Source organism: Crocodylus siamensis, chromosome 5 (genome assembly GCF_052110815.1).
Source record: "Crocodylus siamensis isolate JL-2025a chromosome 5, ASM5211081v1, whole genome shotgun sequence".
NCBI lineage: Eukaryota > Metazoa > Chordata > Crocodylia > Crocodylidae > Crocodylus > Crocodylus siamensis.
In genome coordinates this window covers 138,879,282-138,901,831 of record NC_143399.1, presented here as the reverse complement: position 1 = coordinate 138,901,831, position 22,550 = coordinate 138,879,282, and the positions used below count along the sequence as shown (strand labels likewise).

At 38.9% G+C, this 22,550-nt stretch overlaps 1 protein-coding gene across 10 annotated transcripts in view; it reads left to right on the top strand.

The window, feature by feature from the left end:
• RBMS3 (RNA binding motif single stranded interacting protein 3) overlaps positions 1-16,021 on the top strand; it is a 1,078,291-nt gene extending 1,062,270 nt beyond the window's left edge. For 5 of the 10 annotated variants that reach the window (XM_090046479.1, XM_090046485.1, XM_090046477.1 and 2 more), the window contains 3 exons: positions 4,035-4,115; positions 6,532-6,659; positions 9,932-16,021. In XM_090046479.1, coding sequence (XP_089902605.1) covers positions 4,035-4,115; positions 6,532-6,659; positions 9,932-9,938 — 216 coding nt within the window. In that variant the 3' untranslated portion in view covers positions 9,939-16,021. Of the gene's footprint in view, positions 1-4,034; positions 4,116-6,531; positions 6,664-9,931 lie in introns of those variants that run through there. The other 5 variants (XM_090046482.1, XM_090046487.1, XM_090046486.1 and 2 more) reach the window with 2 other exon arrangements.
• The last annotated feature ends 6,529 nt before the right edge of the window (positions 16,022-22,550 follow it).

Here is a 22,550-nt window from a genome sequence, read left to right as displayed (position 1 = left end):
GTACCTGAAATGGAAAGAACAACACTACACTCAATCTAAAACCATCTTCCTGATCCAAGGGAAACCAACTTAATGATTGTGGTATCTCCCCCATTGGCACAAAATGGTGCAATCAGGATAGGTTAGTGCAGGCCATCTAAATAAGATACACAGCAGTGCCCATTGCACTCAGCCCCCCTCAGCGCTGATCTTTTTTCCAGTCTTGCTAAGCCACTATATTAAATATATTTTGACTTCCTCAACTCCCATAGTGAACTGCACCTTTTTTGCCATTCCCAATAATTCCTAGTTTTTCACCAGCCTTAAATGTCTGGCAAACATTACCAAACAGAACCCTAAACAGTTCACCCAGAATCCCTCTGTGGCCCCTCTCTCAGCTTGGTGCACATGATTAATGTGGCTCCAACTTCCCTGAGGTAGAGCTGGACCAGGTTGCTCTGCACCTCATCTGCATATAATTTTTGGGGGGATCCCAGGACTCACGACAAGAATACTCAGTTCCAGTTGTGAGTGGGGGTGGGGGAGAGTGCTAATTAGCACATGGATGCTTTGTGGGTATTATCTGGAGTACATGCACGTACTGAGCAGTGGTAAGCTGTGAGATCACCATGACTTGAAAGGTTGTTGACTTTGCTGGGGTCCAGCCCAATAAGTAGTACAGTAAATTACTTTTGTACTAATGTCATCTGTAGTTTGTATGCCTTCCTAGATCATCTGGATCACTTCTTGGCTTCTTGAAGGCTCAGGTCAAGTGTAGTGGATTTTTAACCGGGCTGGGGAAATACCATGTATCTGTGTCCATAAAAGCTGTTCTCCTGAACCACACTGCAGGAGAGCTGCTTTTCTAGCATGGTTCAATACCCACTGGGATGTAAACATAAGCCCAGTTTATGGAAATGGGAGTCTCTTTTCTCCCTTGCTTTCTCTGAGGGCCTTATGGCTAAGGGCAAGCGAAACCTGGGGGTATCCAAACCCCAAGCCTCTGGGCTTGGGCCTGCAAGTAGGATGCCCGCCAAAGGTTTTAGAAACATCTGAAGCCCCACATGTGGGTGGAGGATGTTTGCTGCTAGTAGGGCAACTTATGGTTCTGGACTCTTGGATTTGGAACTACTTTGGGCTAATTTGGCCTCAGATACAAATTTAATTAAAAGAAAAATCCTTCCTCGACCATTTGCCTGAGGGCAAGCCAAACTCAGGGGCATCCAAAACCCAAGTTATTGGATGTAGGCCTTGATGTAGGATGCCTGCCAAAGGATTTGGAAGCATGCGAGGGCCCCAGCGGGGGTGGAGGATGTTTGCTGGTAGTAGTGCCACATTTGGTTCTCGAATGACTCATGGTTTTGGAGTTGATTTGGCTGATTTGAATTGAACCGCCCCCCCAACCCCCAATTTATTTTCCCTGCTGTATCAGTGGAAGGCAGACAAATTCAAGGCAAACCTCCAATAATTAGATTCTGTACTTGCGAAATTATAACAAATCTATACATTTTTCATATATAGGATCTAAGTATTAGAGGGAGGTCATCTTACAGTCAAATAAATATGGTATATTGCTTTATCTCTTTGCATTATTGGGCCTCCATTAGCATTTAAAGAGCCAAATTTTCTTTCACTACAAGTCCAAGTACTTCAGTAAATGGGTGAATTTGTCCCATACTGGTTTTGATCCACAGAGCTAAAGATACTTTAAATCAAAAAATGAATAATCTGTATTATGATAATTTTATCAAAGAGATAATGAGCTATAGAGAAGAAATGGCTTTGTATGGCAGCACAGTAAATTAAAGGCAGAACTGGGAAACTCCCTTGATTTCCTTACACTACAAAATGTAGTATATTTAGAACTAATAAAAATAAATCTCAATTCATATATAGTTAGAATATAGTTATCCTTTGGGATATGCTACTCAAGGTTATTGAAACAAATGGAGTGGTATGATGTTAAAACTAGTTTTATGGCAGATAATAAGATTTTATGTACTTGTTTGTATACAATGATGATGGCAGTCATCTCTCATGGTGTGATTTTCTGCTGAGTTTAATCAAGAACTTTGAAGGAAATGACATTGAATAGCACTTTCCATTCTTCAGACAGATGGTTTTAATTTAAAAATGATTATTTGAGAGGAACAAGCTTCAGTGGATATTTAATAGTAATTGTGGATTTAAACAGTGATCAATTGAGAGCAGCATTGTCTACTGAGTGGCACCACTTGACAGAAGAGTGAATGAGATGGAAACAGAACTAGCTCAATCTTTTGCAGGACTCCCTGTAGCTACTAATCCTCAAGGCAAGAAAGTAGCCCTCTTGTGACTAGTATAACAGGTATCTTGGGCCTAAGTCAGTAGCTGATTAGCATTCATTAAAGAAACACTGAACTCTACCATATGCACCAATTCCCTGGTCAGGAAACAGTATCTACAGCAATACATCAAATACATTCTGAGTAGATTCAGCTCCTCAGTGCATCTTTGAAGATAACATGTATTGCAGGTGTCAGGCGGACAATTGGGAGATTGAGCATATTCTGTGGTTTTCTTTTTTGATTATATACAGGTAGGAGTGTGTAGTGGAGAGAACAAAGTATACTGTTTTGAAACCTTTACTTCAATACCTCATTTAAGGAAATAACTATCCATTGCATTCATCCAAGAACTGCTTAAGAAAGGCTGATTCAAGGAAGAAAAATTCTTATTCACCGTTAGCTGAAGAATGAGTTCTTAAGACGCTTGGGAGGGAGAAAATCTTACAGCAGTTAATACTGTGTGTTGATGTAATTTGGCAAAGTTTCAAGATATCTAAGACTTCATGAATATTAAAAATAATTCATATGTAGAAGAATATTCAGTTAGTGCTTCTAGCTATGAAGCGGCAAGCTCTCAAATACTTATTGGGTGTGTCTACACATTGCCATATGGCAATGTTGCCACAGCATCATGCTTTAGTACTTCCTTTTAGTACTTCCTGTGCATGGTGCACAGTTACATTTTGCCACCACATCGCTGTAGAAGTACACTATACGAGGGGAGTGTACCTCTATGGCAGCATAGCTGCTGATCATGTGTAGACCCATGTGATTGCTACATTGCCGTTGTGCACCATATGGCAACGTAGCACATTGTTATGTCACTGTAGAGTGATGTGTAGATGCACCCATAGTGTCTTCTTTCTCTTTCACTCTATATCCTCCTTCCCATAGCCCCAGAGACCTGATTGTTTTAATTTGTATGGTAGAAGGGTAATGTGGAATGATGGAATGAATCTCACGACTGATTTTTTTTATATGTAGATGCTAAGAGATTGTTTAGATTTTTATGTAACCATGAACATAAATTCTGAGGGTGCACTGCAATTGTCGTCTTGCTATTTTGTTCATAAATACAAATACCATTCTTTCCAGTTAAAAGCATATGACAAGTAATAAAATATAAATCCATCAGCAGCGCAGACCAGTGGATCTCAATCTTTTTAGACTCAAGGCACTCCTCCTTAGACTCAAGATACCCCTTGTAAAATACCAGCTCTTACTTTTCACCCTTTTTGACAACAGAAAAATAATAGACCAATAATAGTAATACTGTACTTCTATTGAAAAGAACTCAGAAAGATCACAACTGATCAGAATGCTGCTAATGCCATGAATTCCTCTTTGAAACGTCTAGTTTTATCTTGAATCATGTTTGCCCACCTAAGAGTACTGACATTGCATGGCATCCCCCAGCATCTTTGAAAGGATCTCACAGTACTTCACTGTTGAGAACCACTAGTGTAGACCATGCACTTTCTCTGTTGCTTACAGTGATATGTGACATCACTTACAAGATCAAGGAGTATAATGATTAGCTGTTAATTCATTTCATGAATTAAATTTATTAATAAATTTAATTAAATTTATAGACAGTACCAGGCAATAAACTCTGTACTGTGACAAAATAAAACTGTGTAATGTTTCCAATATATCCCTCTGTAGTTTGATTTTGGTTTTCTCTTTCTAACATGTACCTGATATTTATTTACCTTTGATTAATTCCAGTATATGACTGCTGCTGCTCCTATGCAAGGGACCTACATTCCCCAGTACACTCCTGTGCCTCCAACAGCTGTCCCTATTGAAGTAAGTGTACCTTCATTCATGAAATAGAGTGAAGGGGAAATGAATCACAAATGTATGTCTCATTAAATGTATTGTATTAAAAAGGGTGAAAAATTACTTTCCCCAATCACAATGTATACTGCTCTTAAAGTCAGGATTGCCCACTTTTCTATTTCTTTTCATTTCTTTTCCTTTTTTGCTTTTTTTTGGAAGTTTTGCAAGTACTCTTGTGTTTGCATTTGATTTGCCATGCTCAGCAAATGGAATAAACCACTGGTGACTTTTCATATATTTGGGAGGGAGATGGGGAAAAGGCAGGAAAACAAAACCAGCAAGCAAGCCCAAGGGAGTCAAGAAGAGAAGATTGCCAAGAGGGTTTGACAGTGTAGGTAATTGCTGAAAACATACAGCACCCAGAAAAAGCGATTGAGCAATGGAAACCTTCCTCTTGTATATACAGACGTGGAGGATGCTGCACTGAGTGCTTTTTCATCCTTGAGGAAGGATTCGCTCCCTCCCTTCTTGGGGCTGAGTCATGCTGATGACATTCTAATGAGTAAGTATTTACTCAATCCTGTAGATCACAAGGTGCTGGGAGCACTTCAGCTCAACCTCCACTGCTGTGCATCTTCATGAGGGATTGTGAGCAAAACAAGAGGAGGGAGGTTTGGTTGATTTCTTTTCTTTTCTTTTTTTTAAGGTACATTCCTCTTAAATTTTGTATTATTCTCTTTGGTTCTGCCCCATTTTGTTAATAATTTTCCCTTACTCTGTGATAACATGAGGGATACTATGAGCTCCGTTACTTTTTCATCAGCTGTGTCTAGACTGGAGTTGATATTGTGACTGCTCCATGGATTGACTAGGTGGGGATGCTCTGTTAGCAGTTATGTTGGTATATTTTCACCAGTGCTCAAGTAGTTCCACCATGGTTTTTCCAGTGTCTCTGGTTGTAAACACTAAGAATCTCAAATGAACTCCCACATGGTAGGAAATGACAACCATTTTGTCATACTAAGCTGGTCTTGTTTAAATTTTCATTGCTTAAAGATAATTTCACCCTAAACCAGGCTTTGTTTTGTTCATATATGTATAGCATTACTTGGTTTGAGTAGCTTTGTAAGTTATTAAAGCAGCACAATTACCATGTTTGCTGATACCTACACTAAATTTGATACAAAGTGGTGGTGGTAGTGGTGGTGATATTTATTTGTAATAGAGCCTCAGTTAGGAACAAGTCCTCCAGTGCGCTAGGCATTCTGCAAACAGAAAGCAAAATATGTTCCTTGCCCCAAAAATCTTGCAGTCTTGTTTAATTTAAGGAGCAACAGCCAGATGTAGGCAGACATTTGGCATAGATGGAAATGACAAGTTTATATGGATCTCCCTATTCAAGGGGAAATCATGTCTAAGACCTTTGAGAAAGAACTTGACAGTTTTTTCTGTGAGAAATCTAAAATGACCTACCCCTTTTTTTTTATATAGGATTCAGATAAAAACAAAATGTGAGCTCTTGATGATTCTTCTTCTAGCTCCATGGCATGCAGTACACTAACAAACTGTGTTCTGAGACAAGTAAACCTGGCATCATTGATGTAGTAACATAGAAGTAAACAGAATGCAGCTCATTTAACGAGCTTGTAGAGAATAATATATTTTTTAAATGTCAAAATGGAAATAAATGATTATTATCAAAACATTATTGCAAGTTTTCAAATCACATGCACATAATGTTGACTACATGCCTGTATATAAAATTACAATTACCTATAAATTACCTATAAAATTACCTATAAATAAAAGCAGAGCCTACCTGGTATAGTGTCCCCTTATATAAAATCTTTAGTTTATTTTAAATTTGTCTTACAAGAGAAAATGCTTCAAATAAAAATGCTATATTGGTGCAAATATTGTGCAGAGCATGCTACCGATTCTGCATAATATGCATTATTTTATTGAAATATCCTGTAGGCCTTGATCCTATTCTTATACTGGTACAACTCAAGAGAAGTCAATGTAAGCATAAAAGGAGATTGTTGTAAGTGAGTTAAAAATCAGACCAACCATGCATATGTAATGATAAAATATGTAGGATGAAATCTCAGCTCGATTGAAACCACTGAGATTTTTGCCTCTGGCTTCCACAAGGTCAAGAATTCCCCCATAATTTTTCATTGCTGCATGTTAAAGTGAAGGGCTTCAGGCACTTCGCATATTTGAGACATTTCTCATTGCTGGGCTGGATTACTGGTTACATAGATGGCAATTATATCATATCAGCATATGGTTTTTGCTATCCAAGGCACTCTCAGTTATAGAAAGCAACAGTCCAGCTGCTGAGAAATAAGAAGTGGTGAGACAATGCTGAATGCCTCCATATAGTTCACTGGTGGGATTAAAATCAGTAAATTTTTCATGTCCCTATTTGCTTCCTTAGGGTGTTGTTGCTGATACCTCTCCGCAGACAGTAGCATCTTCATCACAGGAAGCCAGTGGTCAACAGCAACAGATGACAGTGGAAACATCCAGTGAACACGCGCCTGCATATTCTTACCAACAGTCTAAGTAAGTAAACTGTTTTTAGTGACCCCTTGGCCAGCTATGATTTTACCTCTTGACTAAAGCGTGTTAAATCTACTCTTAGCTGCAGCAATATACATTCATTATAAGTCCACTGAATTCAATGGAATGACTCCATTGAATTTCTACCACTTAATTACAGAATTTTACTTGACCCCCACCATTTTATGTATGACTTAAGTGTCATTTCTTCAGTGTGTACTGCTCATGCTGAATTCAGTATTTATCAAAGATTATGTTAGAAATCAAGTTATGGAAAAATATATAACTTGTTTAGGCAGATACACTATGCTTACTTCACTACAATTTGATTAAGATTTATAACAGGTAAGGAAGCATAAATTGTACAGATTTGTCATTCATTGGATATGCAGACTAATGTCACAAGAAAAGGCTGTGAAGAGAAGGCTTTATCTCTCCCCTCCCCCTTCCACGCCCAACTCTTCTTCACATTGCAAAATATTATGTGCTATAACATCTGTATTTCTGAAAAGCGCATTTTACAATAGTAAAAATTTGGCTCAATATTAAGCAACAATTTCCAAAGCATCAACAAAGAAGTAATTAACATGATTAGGTGTTGATCTTATCATTTATAGGCAAGGAAAGATGCAGAACCTTAGAGAATGAATCAGAAACTATTTCAGGAAACAAACCTGAAAACAAAAAGAGAACAAAAGTATTTTAAAAATGAACTGAGCATGAAAAGGATTTTGTACTGGCCTTATATATTAAAATAGAAAGTTAAATTAGGGTACATTTAGCTCTTTTTTAACCAGGAACCACATTATTTACATTTATACTGTAAAGAATGTATTTATTTACATTTTCTTTACATTTATACTGTATGGCTTCCTTGAATGTTGATTCTCTCCTAGTATGTCCAAACATAAGGCCTATATGCTATATCTATGTCTTCCAAGGATACATATGGAATTACACTAAGAATGAAGTAGGCATTCTGTTCTTTGACTTTGAGCATTCTATTCTACTTCATTAGACAGATACCTCAACCATTTTAAACTAAACAGTATTTCTCTCACTTGAAAAGCTCATAAATTTACTTATAATAATATGAAATCTTGAAAGTGAAGTTAAACGGCACTTCTTTTTCATGGGAATGCCACTCTCTTGCCTCTTAGCAAAGATCTCTCTGCTGGACATCAGGCCTTGGGCTTTAAGCAGTGGGTGGGAAGGTTTTCTGGAGCCATGGTTGGAAGGGAGGATAAATCCAATGCCAGATTAAAGATTATTACTGCCTGGGGAAACCTCATAAAAGAACAGACTTTTGGTCTCCCAAGAAACTTTACAGAGAAGCCCAGGTAACTCAGTCACTTTAACGAGACCCATGCCAACAATCTAAGGAGCACACTCAGATGGGCAGGAAAACCACAAAAGGTGACCGCTGGCTTAGTTTAAACAAAAAAGGTGAAGGGAGAAGGGAACTGAACCCAAGGAAAAAAGGTAACAACCATAATACAAAGAGGCCACAAACACTCCTAATCAGTCCTCATTTATACAAGTGTTATGTCTGAGATCATAACAGAAATCTCAGTGCAAAAGCAGTGATTAGGAGCTTCTAAATCTTTGAGTAAGGGTGATAGATCATGGAGCCCACTTTGAGAGGCTGTAACTCAAATTCACTTATCATTTTCATCATTCTGTTAGGGAACAAAGATCCTAGAAACTGCAGTTGACTCATGCCCCCTCCCCCACTTCCCCTTATGGTACCAATAGAGGATGGTCTGTAATGAATAAGGAAATGGCTTTATCAGATCCTTAAGGAAATAAAGAAATGTCACATTCTGCCATCACTATGCCCGGGGGTGTTTTTTTGTTTCACAATACTAACTGCAATCATTTTAGATAAAATTTTGAATGAACTGTTGTTGTTTGCAGGATTTAAGTTTTTAAGTTAAAGTTAGTTTCATGTTTATGGCTTCAGATAGGGTGGCTATGTGGCATATCTTTGAAATCATTAAAACATTTTCTGTGTTATCTCATTAATAAAAAGAAAAGAAAAGGGTCTCACCCTCCCCCCCCTCCATTCCTTACTTGTGGCCCCCTGCTGCCTGTCCTGGGGAGCAATCGAGGAAGGGTTAAACTGCCTGCCTGGCTTCCTCCACCAAGGTGCAGGACTGCTGCTCTTCTCTGGGCTGAGCCTGCCCAGGAGAGCAGCAGCAGCAGCAGCAATGGAACTATCCAGGCAGGCAGGTTAACCCCCTGCCTGCTCTGTGAGATACTTCAGACAGCCACAAGTAAACCTAGGGAGGATAGTGAGTGGTGATATGGGGCGCTAGGGAGGATAGGGCAGTGGGCCCAATCCAGGCACTAAACTGTAGCCTAGAGTAGTTACACCATAATGTGACATGAGCTAGGTAACACAGTTCAGAGATAATCCTGCCCTGAAATGATGCAACTTTAATCCATATAGGAGTGCTTAAAACTACTTTCAGGTGTTACTGTGTGTGCAATCCAGGTGGTAAGAGCTCCAGGAGTCACCTAAAATTACCCTGTAACAAGGCCAGTAGACAACATTTTTAGTAACAGCTCCATCTTCACAGAAAGACCATATGTCTTGCCAAGATTAGACTTTTCTGATACTTCAAGTTTACATGTACTACATTTCAAAAATATCAATAAGCTGTTTTATTGTAGGGGTGTAGGAATAAAAGGGCATGATGTATCATGTAGACCATGTCCCTTGTGTTAAACTACGTAGATTCCACACCGTATTTTTTAATGTTTCACCTATTTAATCAATATCAGCCTAAGTGTTTCTACTGAATCAGCCATTAATAACTAGGCCACCATGAAGTTATTTTCCCATCAGAAAATGTCTTCTTGTTTGTGAATTGAATTTATTCTTTTAACTTTTTAATTTTACTACTAGTGGCCAAAACAAATAGGGCCACTTAATACAGCGAGTAGAATTCCCTTTGCTGCCTTATTACCCTGGAAGTATTTACATAGAATTAAAGCATGTATTCTTCTCATTTCAATAAGCAGGACTACCCATTAACCATAGCATTAAAAGGAGTAAATTCTTCTGCATTAAAATGTGTGAATACCCCTCAAGTACAAATACTTTGCTTCTGCCTCACTATTTTCAGCTTAGTGCCTGTATCATATTTAAACAGCTGCAAAGTTCATTTTTCTTGGATACCTATTAAAGGGAATTGGGTGGAAAAAAGGACAGGAGCTTATTTCAAAGTTGTTTTGACTTAATGACCATTTTAATTCAATTGTTTTTACAGACAATAAACAAGACTGAAGAATGTCTGTCTGAAATCTTTGCCTTGAATGGAGAAACTTCATTGAACAAGAAGTTGGCTTCCAGTTTGCACAGGCGTCAAATGAATGCTTTTTTTTTATTTTCTACCCTTCCCAATGAAAACAAAACAGTGTTTTTATGTGCTGTGCAAATGGTTCCGTCATGTAGTCTGACAGCTTTATTTTTGCTATAATTTTTTTAAATAAAGAGAAAACCCAAAGGAAAAACACTGGGTTAACATTTCATCTGGATGAACATTTGAATTCAGAATTTACCTGGAGGTATAGCTAGATTCTTTTTTTTTTCCTTGTTTTTTTTTTTTTAGAAAAACAGCAAAACCGATGATGTCAAGAGGAAGCAAGCTGAGATGAAAACTAATGGTCTTCCTCAAAAAATTAAGCTACTCTTTTTCTCATATTTTTCCTTCTTGTTTTAAATCTAGAGTGTTTTTGTTTTGTTTTGAGGTTTTTTTAAAAAATGTTTAGGTAAGGTTTATCTTGAATCTTAATTGCCTTAATTTTTAAGGACGTCAAAGGCTCTCAAGGCAAGCTGTCAACGTCTTGTTAGAAAACCTGAGAAGGAATTGAAACCTGCTTACACCAGTGTCAGCTGGTGTGGAAGTTTAATAGACTGAATTTTTGGGGTGAACAAAAAAAAAACCTGTACAGTTTAAAAGAAAATGATTTTCTTCTTTTGAAGAAAACTTGATGATTAAAGAACTGTGGCAACTGAGAGGATTGGAAAAAGTGCTGGGACTTTTATGAACTTTGTCTTAAGTGTTGACAGAAAAAAAATTCTAGAAGGCTAAAGCATTTTACAGTAAAGTTATTGAACTGAGAAAAAAACTAACTGCATTATAAAGAATGCAGGGTTTTTTTCTTGCAGAATGCAGATTTTTTTTATTTACAAAGCGTGATCGCTAGCAAAAGCATTAGTGCTTTTTATCTGCAGTCTTTTTTATGAGCTTTAAGAAGTTTTTAGTCTGCTTTGCTTGTCACATTGCAAAAACCTAGCTTAAGAGCATTAAAAAAAACTTAAGTAGATAGGAGCTTATGGTCAAAAAAGTGCAAAAAAAGCAATAGATAGAAGAAATTGTTGACAATTTCTGTAGTCTTTCCTAGTTGTGATCAAATGCAGCCTATGGATGGCCTATTTTATACCAAAGATGAAGTGACACCCTAACGCAGTCCAGAAGATAGAGGTTTTTTTTTCTTTTTTTATCTTTATTTGACCTACATGGCCGGACCAGTTCTTACTTTTTGTTTGTTTAAACTATCTTCCACTGGTGTTTTACATACTGCCTATGTTTATAATGGGAATTTCAGAGTAATTGGTACTAGAAACACATACCTGCTGTGTTTTGGAGAAATTCAGTGCGAGGACATCTGGGTTACCAACTGGTCTTGAGTTGGGCTTTAATTTCTATGACCTTTTTGTTACATTGCCTGTTCTTTTGTATTTCTACCAAAACTACAGTCTTCCTTCTGAATTCCAAAATCCCACAGATTCATTTCCTCACCTCAGTCTTTGTCATCTTCCAGCATGCATAGCCACCTTGATTCTACATCTGTTTTTCAGTAATGCATTTGAATCACCGATTAGATGCCACAAAAAGCAAATTTTGGTTCTCTTTTAAATTCTCTCAAAGGGAAAAGTTAAAAATTGCTTAGATTAATGCTGTTATGCAGGCAGGAAGTAGAAATTCATTTTCCCTTCTATGTGTTCTGCTTTCTTAATTTGTTGGCTGACAATCACTAATTAGTATGATTAGGCAAAAGACAGTACCTAAATTGGATCCATTGAAATCTACTTTAGGAATGACAACTATTTTACAATGAAAAATACTGATTAAAATACTTGCTTTTTCCAAACAATCAAACAAAAAATAGAGAAGCAAGCCAGAGTAAAACAAGTGATTTTTCCGTAAGAAGATTACAGAAAAGTAGCATTTAAATAAACACACACACACACACACACACACACACACACACGAAGCCAAACAATTGAACTTTCCTCCATCAAAGAGAAAGGGGAAGCTTCACTACAGTTCTTGTGGTGCATTAGAAACAGGGTATCCATTTAAAAAATAAAATATCAATCATTTTTATATTGGATTAACTTGATTCAGCCACCCTGATTCTAAGTGAGATCTATGGTTCCCTTAACTGATCTTTTTTTTAAAAAAAAAAAAGCATATTTTTTTAAAATTACTAAAGCAGTACCTTATTTTTTAACATAGTGGGGGGTGTGGGGTGGGGTTACCCAAGCAAAAGGCTGCTATATATGCAACACGTCAAAGAGAAAAATGGGAACTCATCTGGTTAGCCACCATAGATACAGGGCTTGGTTTTCAGGAGAGTCAAACTACTTACAACTCTCTTTGCCTTCAAATGGAGTTTTCAGTATTCTGAATACCAGGCCCTAGAAAAGTAATGTTTTTTCCCTCTATTTTGTAAAAAAAGAAAAAAGAAAAAAAAAAGGCCTCTAGCTTTTTATTTTCTTTTCCACATGCTTTCACATTGCTGTTTACTTTTTGTGAGTGGCACATGAGTTTTGTCCTTGGAGAAGGGTGTCCCCATTCAGAAGCGGTAGGGGGAAAAAACAAGCTAGCCTTATTTTCTTCCTTTTTACACTGTTTCTCTTTTTCTCTGAATTCTTTGTACAAATAGAGATAACCCCAGGCACAATTCAATTGAATATGAAATAAACATGTGTTGTTTTGTTTCTGTATATGTTCTGTTACACAAAAAAAGTCTCATTTACTATCAACAATGAGGCTACAAGGTAGCTACCATGTGGCTGATGAGTATGCTGAGGTACCTTCCGGTTTCTATTCAGAACTCTGCTGCTTTATTTATACATTCAGAAACATTTTTGGTATTATTTTCAACAAATAAAGTTAGACAATTTCAGTGTTTTTTATTAAGCCAGACAGGCAAAGAGTTATCAGGATGCCTGTCCATTTAAACTGTTTTAAGTACATTCTGTGTTAGAACTGTTTCATTTTTTACCATGCTACAGTGTTGACTATTGTTTGAAAACCAAAAAAAGAACAAACAAAGAAGCAGAAGAAGGAAGACAATGGATCCTCTGAATCCAATAAACTATCTTTCTTTCTTATCCCCAAACTGATAAATTGGTACTTAAAGGCTCATGAGTTACAGCTTATGAGTTATAAACAGTAATATATCACCAGGTAAGATATAATATATTTAAAATATAAAAAAAATATTCAGAAAGGGGAAACCTTTATATGCAAGAATCAAAGAGGAGATAAAGGAATATGGATGAAGTCTTTTCAGTGCAGCAGACCTGCCCCTTGGGTATCATCATAACCCAGAGATGCCCATTTGCTTCTGAAAACTGAATCTGGTTTGCTTTATATTCTACTTAACAAGGTTTTTAGGGGCATTTGTTCTGAGAACCAGTCTAGTTGGTTCAATATCTAGGTCTTGCCAACTTAGCCTTAAATATCAGGAGGGTTTCTGGAAGGTTGCAGAAACTGCTCCAGAAGTCAAAGGCAATGGTGCCTGATGCAACTCTCTGGAAATCGAATCAAATCCGTAAGTTAAACTGCAGATATACTTTCCATCACACCTGAACTCTTGTAAATAGTCTGATTTAGATATTTGGTTTGGTTTTTTTGTTTGGTTTTTTTTTTCCTTTGGAAAATAAGTAAAAAGAGGGGTGTCAGAAAAATATGCATCATGGCTGGAGTATTCTAAATACCCAGGATATTGGATAATGGCTGTAATGGAACTGAATACAGTATAATATGTAGCATTAGCAGGTGCTAGTGACAAAGGCAGAGTCTAATTCAGCGCACTAGATCCTGGCTGTTCCAAATGAAATAAAATGCTGAGGTAGTTTTCTGTCTTGCTCTACTGCTGGTTTTATTAACACTTCAATTCTGACAGCCAGCCATAGAATTTGGGATGTCCTCACAGTCCCTACCATTGAAACAGACTCTTAAAATGTCTGTAGCTGCTGCATACTTGTATGGTTCTGTTTGCCAAGGGATTTAGACTGCCTTTCTATGATAAGCTGAGAAAACCAGTGTCATGCAGAACAAGGCCTGTTTTAGAGCAGTTGCATCATGATGTATTATTTTCTACTGTGGATGCATGCACAACTGTGGAAGATGAGAGTTGGTGATCAGGGAAGTGAGGGATTCTGCAATGGGCATAAGCATTAACATGGGTTTTTACATGAGTAAAAAGCAAATGAAGGGTCTTATTTATGTATGTATGTGTACCAAAATTCAGCAAATTTGAGGAAGCCTGCATTGTAATAAAGTTTATTTTTAATATGTCATAGTATTTGGATCTATATTATGTTGTCTATGGTACTGAAGGATGAGATTGATACTCAGTGTTTAACAAGTTGCCTTGGTTCATAATTTTAAGCTTAATAGCACTTATCAGCCAGCCTCTTCATTTTAATGCTGAGGTTGACATGAGTAAAACAGGTTTAAACAGACTCTCTGCACTATACCTACAGTAAGAGTCACGCTAAAGAGTGATAGTAGGCTTAAAGTAATGAATCAGTCCATTTTTAGTGATGAGACCAAATGTGGTAGTTGAAGATAGTTATGTCTGAACCACACATGGCCAACATTTCTTTACAAAACTTTATTTAACTTGCAATTGGTCTTGCTGTAAAAGAAGTGTCCTTGGGCGAGCGATTTTTCCAGGTCTTCTAGGTAGCCCATATGAACTGAGGAAATACTAAGGGTGTGATGGAAATGCAAAAGATAACAACAAAACCACAGGCAGATTATTCCAGGGAGCCTCTCCTTTCTGGTTAATGACATTTATTTTCTCTCTAATAATGGTGATTCCTTTCATTTTCTAATACATGCCCACTGACTAGTCATGTGCACACACTTTGTCAGAAGGAAGGGGTGTATCAGCAGGACATTTTTCATATTCTTCAACAAAGTGGATTTCTGGAATCAGCAAGAGGCAAATGAGCGGCATGGGTAACGAGGAGAGAATTATTTTTCCTTCAGAAGAAGCACCACACTTCCACATCAGTCATATCATCCATATAGACTGGAATGCTGTCTGCACCCCTCAGATTCATCTTCATGCCTCAGAGCATGCAGAAGAGACCAGTTCTCTCCCCTTTGTTGATGTGTTCTTTGTTAAAAATCAACATTAAAAATGACAAAATGTACAAAAATGGTTCTTTTGCTTCCCATGATAAGAAAATATCTTGTGTCTATATCAGTTATTCTGGTTTTTATTCCTCACCAATGACAGTCAATTTCCTTTCACCCTAATAAAATTTTGTAATGAAGTGAAAAATGTCAGCTGTTGAAAGGTCCACAAACCCATTTTTCTTTATAGGCCTCAATCTCAGAAGGAATTCAATACCCCCAGAGATCTAGGCCTGTTGATTTAAAAAAAAAAAAAAATCTGTCCAGTGTTCATTGTATTTTCAGTCTTTTGTTTTCTTTCTCAAGGATGAAGAATGTATATTTCTGGTGGAATTTACCATCAGTTATATTTTAAGAACCTCCCAAAAATCAGGTTAAAGAGGACAACATGATGGTAGCATAACTACAGTTATGCATCCTAAAGTGGAAAAAAGCTGAGTAAATCATTTTCTTTTCTTGAGGAAAAATAATTTATGTAGAAGAAGGAAGCATCCGGTATTTGTAAAGGAACTTTTGTTTTCGCATTTAAAGGAAAATTAAAAGCTTCCATCTTTAAGAAAATCAAAGTAGCACTGAAGATAGATGACTCTCCTATCAAGAAAAATGTATCACATCTGTGAAACGGGGGTTCTTTCAAATCTTTACATCCTCACTATTGCCAAATTGTAGACTAAAGAACCTCTGGGAAATGGTAAATTATGAATCTTATTTATATGGGCATCCTTGTGTTGATGTCTTGGAACAATGTCTACTGCTATTATGTTGGGGGTTTTTTAAGTTTTGTTTTCCATTTGTACCACAACCCTAATAGCTGCCATTTTTCCACTCCTGGGGCTTTCTGTAGATCAGTGGATGTTAGGTTTAAACTTCTGTTTTCTTTGATGAAGCTTTCAATAAAAAAAATAAAGAAAAGCACTAGATGTCTGGTTGTTCTTGTTGCACATATGCAGAAGCTCCGTGAAGCATTTAGTCCCTGTGCTCTGTGTGCATACAGGGGAGTTCTTCAGCATGGTTTGCCCTCTTCCTCATCAGATCAATGTAAGAACTGGGTCTCCTGAGACACAGAGTCTTCTCATTTCTCATAGCTCTTTCTCATTTTTAGAAGCAAAATCACCCACATGCTTGACAGTGGAATTAAACAGAAAAGGCCCTTTCAGCCAGAGGCTTGGTGATAAATGTTCCTTGTTCTCACAGATAGCAGCCTATTTACTGGTTAAAATATTCCCTTAGCTTCTAAAATACATTTAACTAACGTATTTAGTCATTTTCATCAAAAAAAAAAAAAAGAGAGAGACTTCAGTGCACACTGACAGGTCCAAACTTAACAGCCTCTGAAATGGAAGTCCTTTTTTCATAGCACCGATGGATAGTAGATGACAGCAGTACAAGCTTCCCCAAATTATCCCAGTATAAGCTCACTGGAAGTGAGGAGAGAGAAGGACCTCTCTCTCTCTCTCTCTCTCTCTCTCTCTTTCTCTCATTCTCTTCTCACAGAGGCAGAAGGAGGTTGTGTAGTTGGTCCACTCCCAACCACCTCTCCCAACCACATCCAGAGCTGCTTTGATACTGGACAGGAGTTGCTGAATGGTTCTCCATCCCACCTGCCCAAAAGAACTGCCTCTGGCAGCAAGGCATGGGCCAAGTGTATTTTTCTCTTCACCATGCCAGCTTGTGGCAATGAGTTTTAAATGTTTGTCCCTGACTGGTAGTTGTAGAGAGTTATACCAGATATAAATAGGGGGTCTACCTACCCCAAGGAGGCAGCCGGCCAATTTCGCAGGCAGATTGCTGGATTGAAAAAGGGGCCTTAGTAGCCCCACCACTGATTGGTGGAGAGGGCTGTTCCACATACCACCTCACTCTTCACTGCTGAATGTCTGAGAGGGCTATCCCGCCCTTCATTGCTGATTGGTGGAAGGGGCAGAACCACACGGCAGGCAGCTCTCTCAGCCAATCAGCACCAAGGGGAAGGGGAAGGGGAAGGGGAGGGTGGCAGCCATCTTGCCTTCTTACTTAGTGGCAGCAGCCCCGCTGCGGGAGCCAGCATTATTTTTTTGGTAAGGTTTTTTGCTTGCAGATTTTGCAGAAATTTCAAAATTAGGCCACCTCTGCAAAATCTACACAATCGTGATTTGGGTAGGTCCCGAGATATAACCTCCTCAGTGACATGGATCACATTCTACCCAGCGCCCAACTTACATAAAACAATGAAATTGGGAACTCCCACTGAGTTCCTAGATGTGATCTTATTACTGTCTTTTCTCTCTCTCGCTCTCAGTCTCACACACACACACTATATTTCCAAACACATTTTCATGCTGATATTGTTCCTTTAAACAGATTGCCTCCTCTCTGTTCAGAGCAATTCAGGATCTATGTTGAGCTTTCACATTTGTTGCATAGTGACTGGCAATGTATTCAGCATTCTGGGAAGTATGGTATGTTTTTGCCCTGGCACTTCACTTCTTTTTGGACAGCTATGCAACTTCCCACGTTACTCACTTTTCTTTCTGACAGGCTACCACAGCCGGCAGACATTTTTATTGAAGTGATGAGTATCCAGGACAGCCAGGGTGTGCTTCCTTACCCCATTCCCTATACCCTTCCCTCCCACTTATTCCTCTTTGCTGCAATTTAATTTCTACATGCCCCAAATGGGTCTGTCAAGTTTTATGTTGCTTTCATATTTTCACTTCCATAGGAGCGGTGAGTATGTACATTACAATAACATGCAGAGACCCCAGTTGGGAATGGGTCCCCATTTAGCACTTCACAAACCCAGAACAGCACCAATACCTACTCTGAAAGGTTTGAAAGCTTAAGTGAAAAGGAATCCTTTAAATCTGTTAGGTGAGTGGATTTGCTTTCATGTTACAGAGTCAGGGCACAGATGTGTACTGTGGGATCCAGTTTTACACTTTACTGATCTCATCACTCATAGCAACAATTTGCCTGCCACATATGGACCAAATCTTCCTTTCAAAAAGTCATTTTCCATTGTTCTTACTTTTATTTTTTTTCTTCATGATTATGCTTGAGGGATATGGGGGGATTTGGTTAGGGTGGGAAGGATCAGTTTGAACATGTTTGGTTTAAGAATACCACATTGTCCTTTTTTTTTTTCATGTGCCCCACTTCAGATTGGTCAGTATGAGTAATGTTCTTTGCAGTCAAGTAGAACTTGATTAGGCAGCTTGGCAATTGCCCATCACATGTCTGATAGAAGGTATTGTTTTTGAACCCTGGAGATCTGGAGCCCTTCTGAATGTAGGGGGTGCATACTGCTTCCATGTTATATGCACATATTGAATAATTCACCCCTGTGCAAAGAGTCAGGACATGCCTCATTCACCACTTAATCCAACTAAAAGCCCAAACTGGAACTTTAAATGATGTTCAGGCCTTGTGCTCACCATCTGAACCATGGTGAATGTCACCCACAGCAATCATTCATCTATAGTGCTCAAAGTGGGGTCATGTATATCCATCTTTGTAACAGCATTCACTTTAGTGTAAGAGGCTATAAACCAAACTGCTGCTGGATCATTTTTTATGATTAAAAAAATGAGGAAAGATCCATAAATGTAATTTATTCTGCCATTATTTGTTAATAAATGTCTGCTTTGCCTCATGGCTCAATTTCCTCATCTAAAATGAGAGCACAAGTCACTCTAACAGGAAAAAATGAGGTGAGTAGCCCTTTGACATGTATTATAATTCACGAAGGAATTTTCAGCTTTTTATGGTAGCCAGTATGTAATATTAATTATTTATTGAACAGAAGAAGGTAGAACCCCCAAATAGTATTGTTGCCCCACCCATAGTGTTAAGTACTGTATATACATGCGGTTAGAGACAATCCCCACCCTGAAGACTTGGCCAGCTAAATTGCCAAGACAGATAATGCAAGAATTTTACTCCAAACTTGCTTCATTTTACTTATTTTCTGGCAGAAGTTTATTATTAAATACAGTAAGAGGAAAAAAAGGGGATTTTTTTTTCTGTTCTCAGTGGTGACAGATGACAGAACAAGAACCAATGGTCCCAAGTTGCAGCAAGGGAGTTTTTGGTTGGATATTAGGAAAAACTTTCCCACTAGGATGGTGGTGAAGTACTGAAACAGGTTACCTATTAAGGTGGTGGACTCTCCATCCTTCTAGGTTTCTAAGGTCTGGCTCGACAAAGCCCTGGCTGGAATGATAGAGTTGGGGATGGTTCTGCTTTGAGCAGAGGGTTGGACTAAATGACCTCCTGAGGTCCCTTTCAACCCTAACTTACTATGATTCTGTGATGGCGGGGGGTACTATCATCTCCATTTTCCAGATTGGGCACAGAAGTACAAAGTAAGACAGAGATGACACCACTCTGCCTTTTCCTACCCACCATCCTAGCAAAGAACTTTATTTAGTGCTTCACTATATGCATATGAACAGTCTCATTGCCTTTATTAGCAATGGTAGAAAGGATCAGAGAGTTACTTATGAGAATTACTTCCATATTTGATTTTTGCTGATGGTTAGAATGCTGCAGGACTTCAGTGGGATTATGCCTGGGCTTACCATTCATTTTTAAATATATTAATGGATTGAGTCACACTGGCTCTGGCTATTCAACAACCTTACAGTAGCATGCAGCAGTGCCTTCAGGTTTGGCAAGCTGCTCCTTATGGGCCAGTTCCTAAACCAGAAGCGATATAGCTACACCCACACTGTACTTTGGGTGAACCAATTAACATTGCTGACTGACTCCAATTAGCCTGCTCCCATCCTAATTAGCTTCTGCCCAGAGCCAAGTGAACAGAGCTAAACTACTTGCAGTTTGGGAGGCAGCCTACATGAACCAGCTTGCCATGCCAGAAGGGACCACGGCTGAGTGCTACATCCACTGTGTAGAAATGGCTAAAGGTCAGTTTATGATAGAGCTGGGAACTGATTCCATGTCTTCTGATTATTAGTCCAGTGACTTTGCTAGCTAACCAAGCTAGTGTGTTGCTCCCTTGTATGTGTGTGGAATGTTTTCTACAAACTACATATTTTCTCCCTGCTTTGGCTTTTGAACCCTATCACTTACGTAAATAATGCTAGGCACATTTTCCTTAAAGAATACCACTCTTCACTACCTAGACAACAAAGGATTTCTTTCCAGCTCATCTGATTGAATTACAGCCGTGATCCCCCCCAGTCTGTGCCAGCCCTGGCAGTATTAAATCAATTTATTATTATAACATGTTTAAGTGTTTCTAGCCAATTTCTCCTGTAAAAATACAAGAGAACGTATCTCCCCCCCACAAAAAAAGTGTCAGAAACTTTTCCCAGCTTTGACCCTGTAACAGTGAATAACAAAAACAAAACCTCTGCACTGCAGCCCAACCATGTTTGGTTTATTGTAACCTTAGCCTTCCAGTTCCCTTCAATCTCATTTATTAGCTTCATCTACATGTTGATTCCTGTTTCACATATAAATTGTGTGGTCTACAATCCGTACAACACCTAGCAAAGTCCCTGAGCATCACTCACCGGTCTTGGGGTCCTACAAAACAATGTTCTTCACTTTTTTCTTTCCTGTTTTCTTATTTTATGTGCCTATTTTATGTCATTCTGCTTTCCAAGCAATTTTCTTCTAAAAATATGACCAGACACCTATATAATGGTTCTCCAGTAAATAATGATTACCCAATATGTTAACGCAATTCACTATATATTTATATATTTACACATACACACATTACATTGAAAACTGTAAGAAATGCTTAGAAATTTGAGATGTGAAATCTTATACTGTGACTTTTTGTTGATTTAGCTGCAAGCATCTCATAAAGTAAACTCCCTCTCGCTCCCCTCATAGACTTCCATAACACAGCTCTGTCTCACAGCAAATATTAATAGCAGTGAAGTCAGAGTGTCTTTTGTGTTCTTGAAATGCTAAAGAGATTTACTGTTTGTCTTAATTCACTCAGTGTCATTCATGCTTTAGTTAGTTGTTTGTTTTTCTAAGAAAGAGTATAAAGGAAGTCATCTGGCTGAAAACAGCAAATTAAAAACTCTGGTTAAGGTACTATACCACAGCAAGTGAGCCAATATTGTATCCTGAAGTGAATTTTATTTCCTAAATTATCAGAAAGTCTGGACATGTAAAAAAAATTCAGCTTGTTCAGATTCATATATTTGCCAATAGGCCTGTGTGAAGCAGCAAGTATTTGCTTTGGATTTGGATTTGGCTGATTCGGAGGGACAGTGGTTTGATTTGGGGATTCAAATCACTGTCCCGATTCAATTCGGCCGATTCAGATTTGGAGATTTGGTGCCGATTTGGATATTCAGACATAGACTATAATGGGGAATCACTAAAATACCTATAACTTTGTCATTTTTTTGTAGATTCAGTTTAAAACAGTAAGGCTGGTAGCCCCTTCTGAGGGCATGAAATGTGCCAGGTTTCAAGGAGGTAGATGTGGGGGTTTCTGTGAAAGTGCACCTCAAACTGTTGAAAGCAAAACTTGCATCATTTGTGTCTGTTAAAGCAGAGTTGGATGAATGCAGCAGGGATGCTAGGCCCTCATGCAGGCATGAGGCCTGCCAGGTTTCAGGCAGTGAGGAGGGTGGCACTCACTCCATCTGCACGTGGAACCCCAGCAGCAGGAGGTTCACCTTCAGGAACACCAGCTGCTCCATCAAAACCAGGATCTGAGGAGGTGTGGTGGGGTGTCACAACATCACCAGCAATGCTGAACAGCCTCTCGCTTGAAAGACGGGTAAGTGGACAGAACAGCTGTTTCCGGGCCAGATCCTGCCACACCTGGATGTGAGTTGCTGAATAGGCCAAAGAGTTTCAGTACACTGGTTCCACGTCCTCAGCGAGATAGGTAGCCACTGAGGACTCCATGCTACCTGCCTGATGGTGGGATCTGGTGCCTCTGGTGCCTACATTGAAGCCATGCCCATGACCTACATTAGCAGCAACTATGGTGGAGGAGAATGGCTTGTGGTTGGAGTGCTGGCACAGGAAAGTGGATCCCCCTGTTCCATGCCCCCCGTCTCTGCCCTTCTGCCTCCCTGACTGTTCACCTGCACCTCCATCCAGTGATTGATGGATTTGCTGCTGCAGATGATCCCCTTCATGCTCAGGTTGCACATGTCCACCAACACATGGACCACACTGAACAGCAACGGATCCAGCCATTTTTGGATGCCCTCCTTCAGCTACTTCATCAGTGCCCGCACCTCTGGTGAAAGCAGCTTGCCCCATCCAGGAACATCAATCCCATGGAATTTCTCTATTTCCTTCTCAAGCTCCTTCACTAAGGGGATCACCTGGCAAAGGAGGGCATCACCAGCACTGAGGCTCTTGGTGGCCTTCAGGAATGGCTTGAGGACCACCAAGATCTGGGAGATGGTATCCCACTTTGTTTTGTTAAAAGGGCCACTCCCAATCTCCCTGAGCA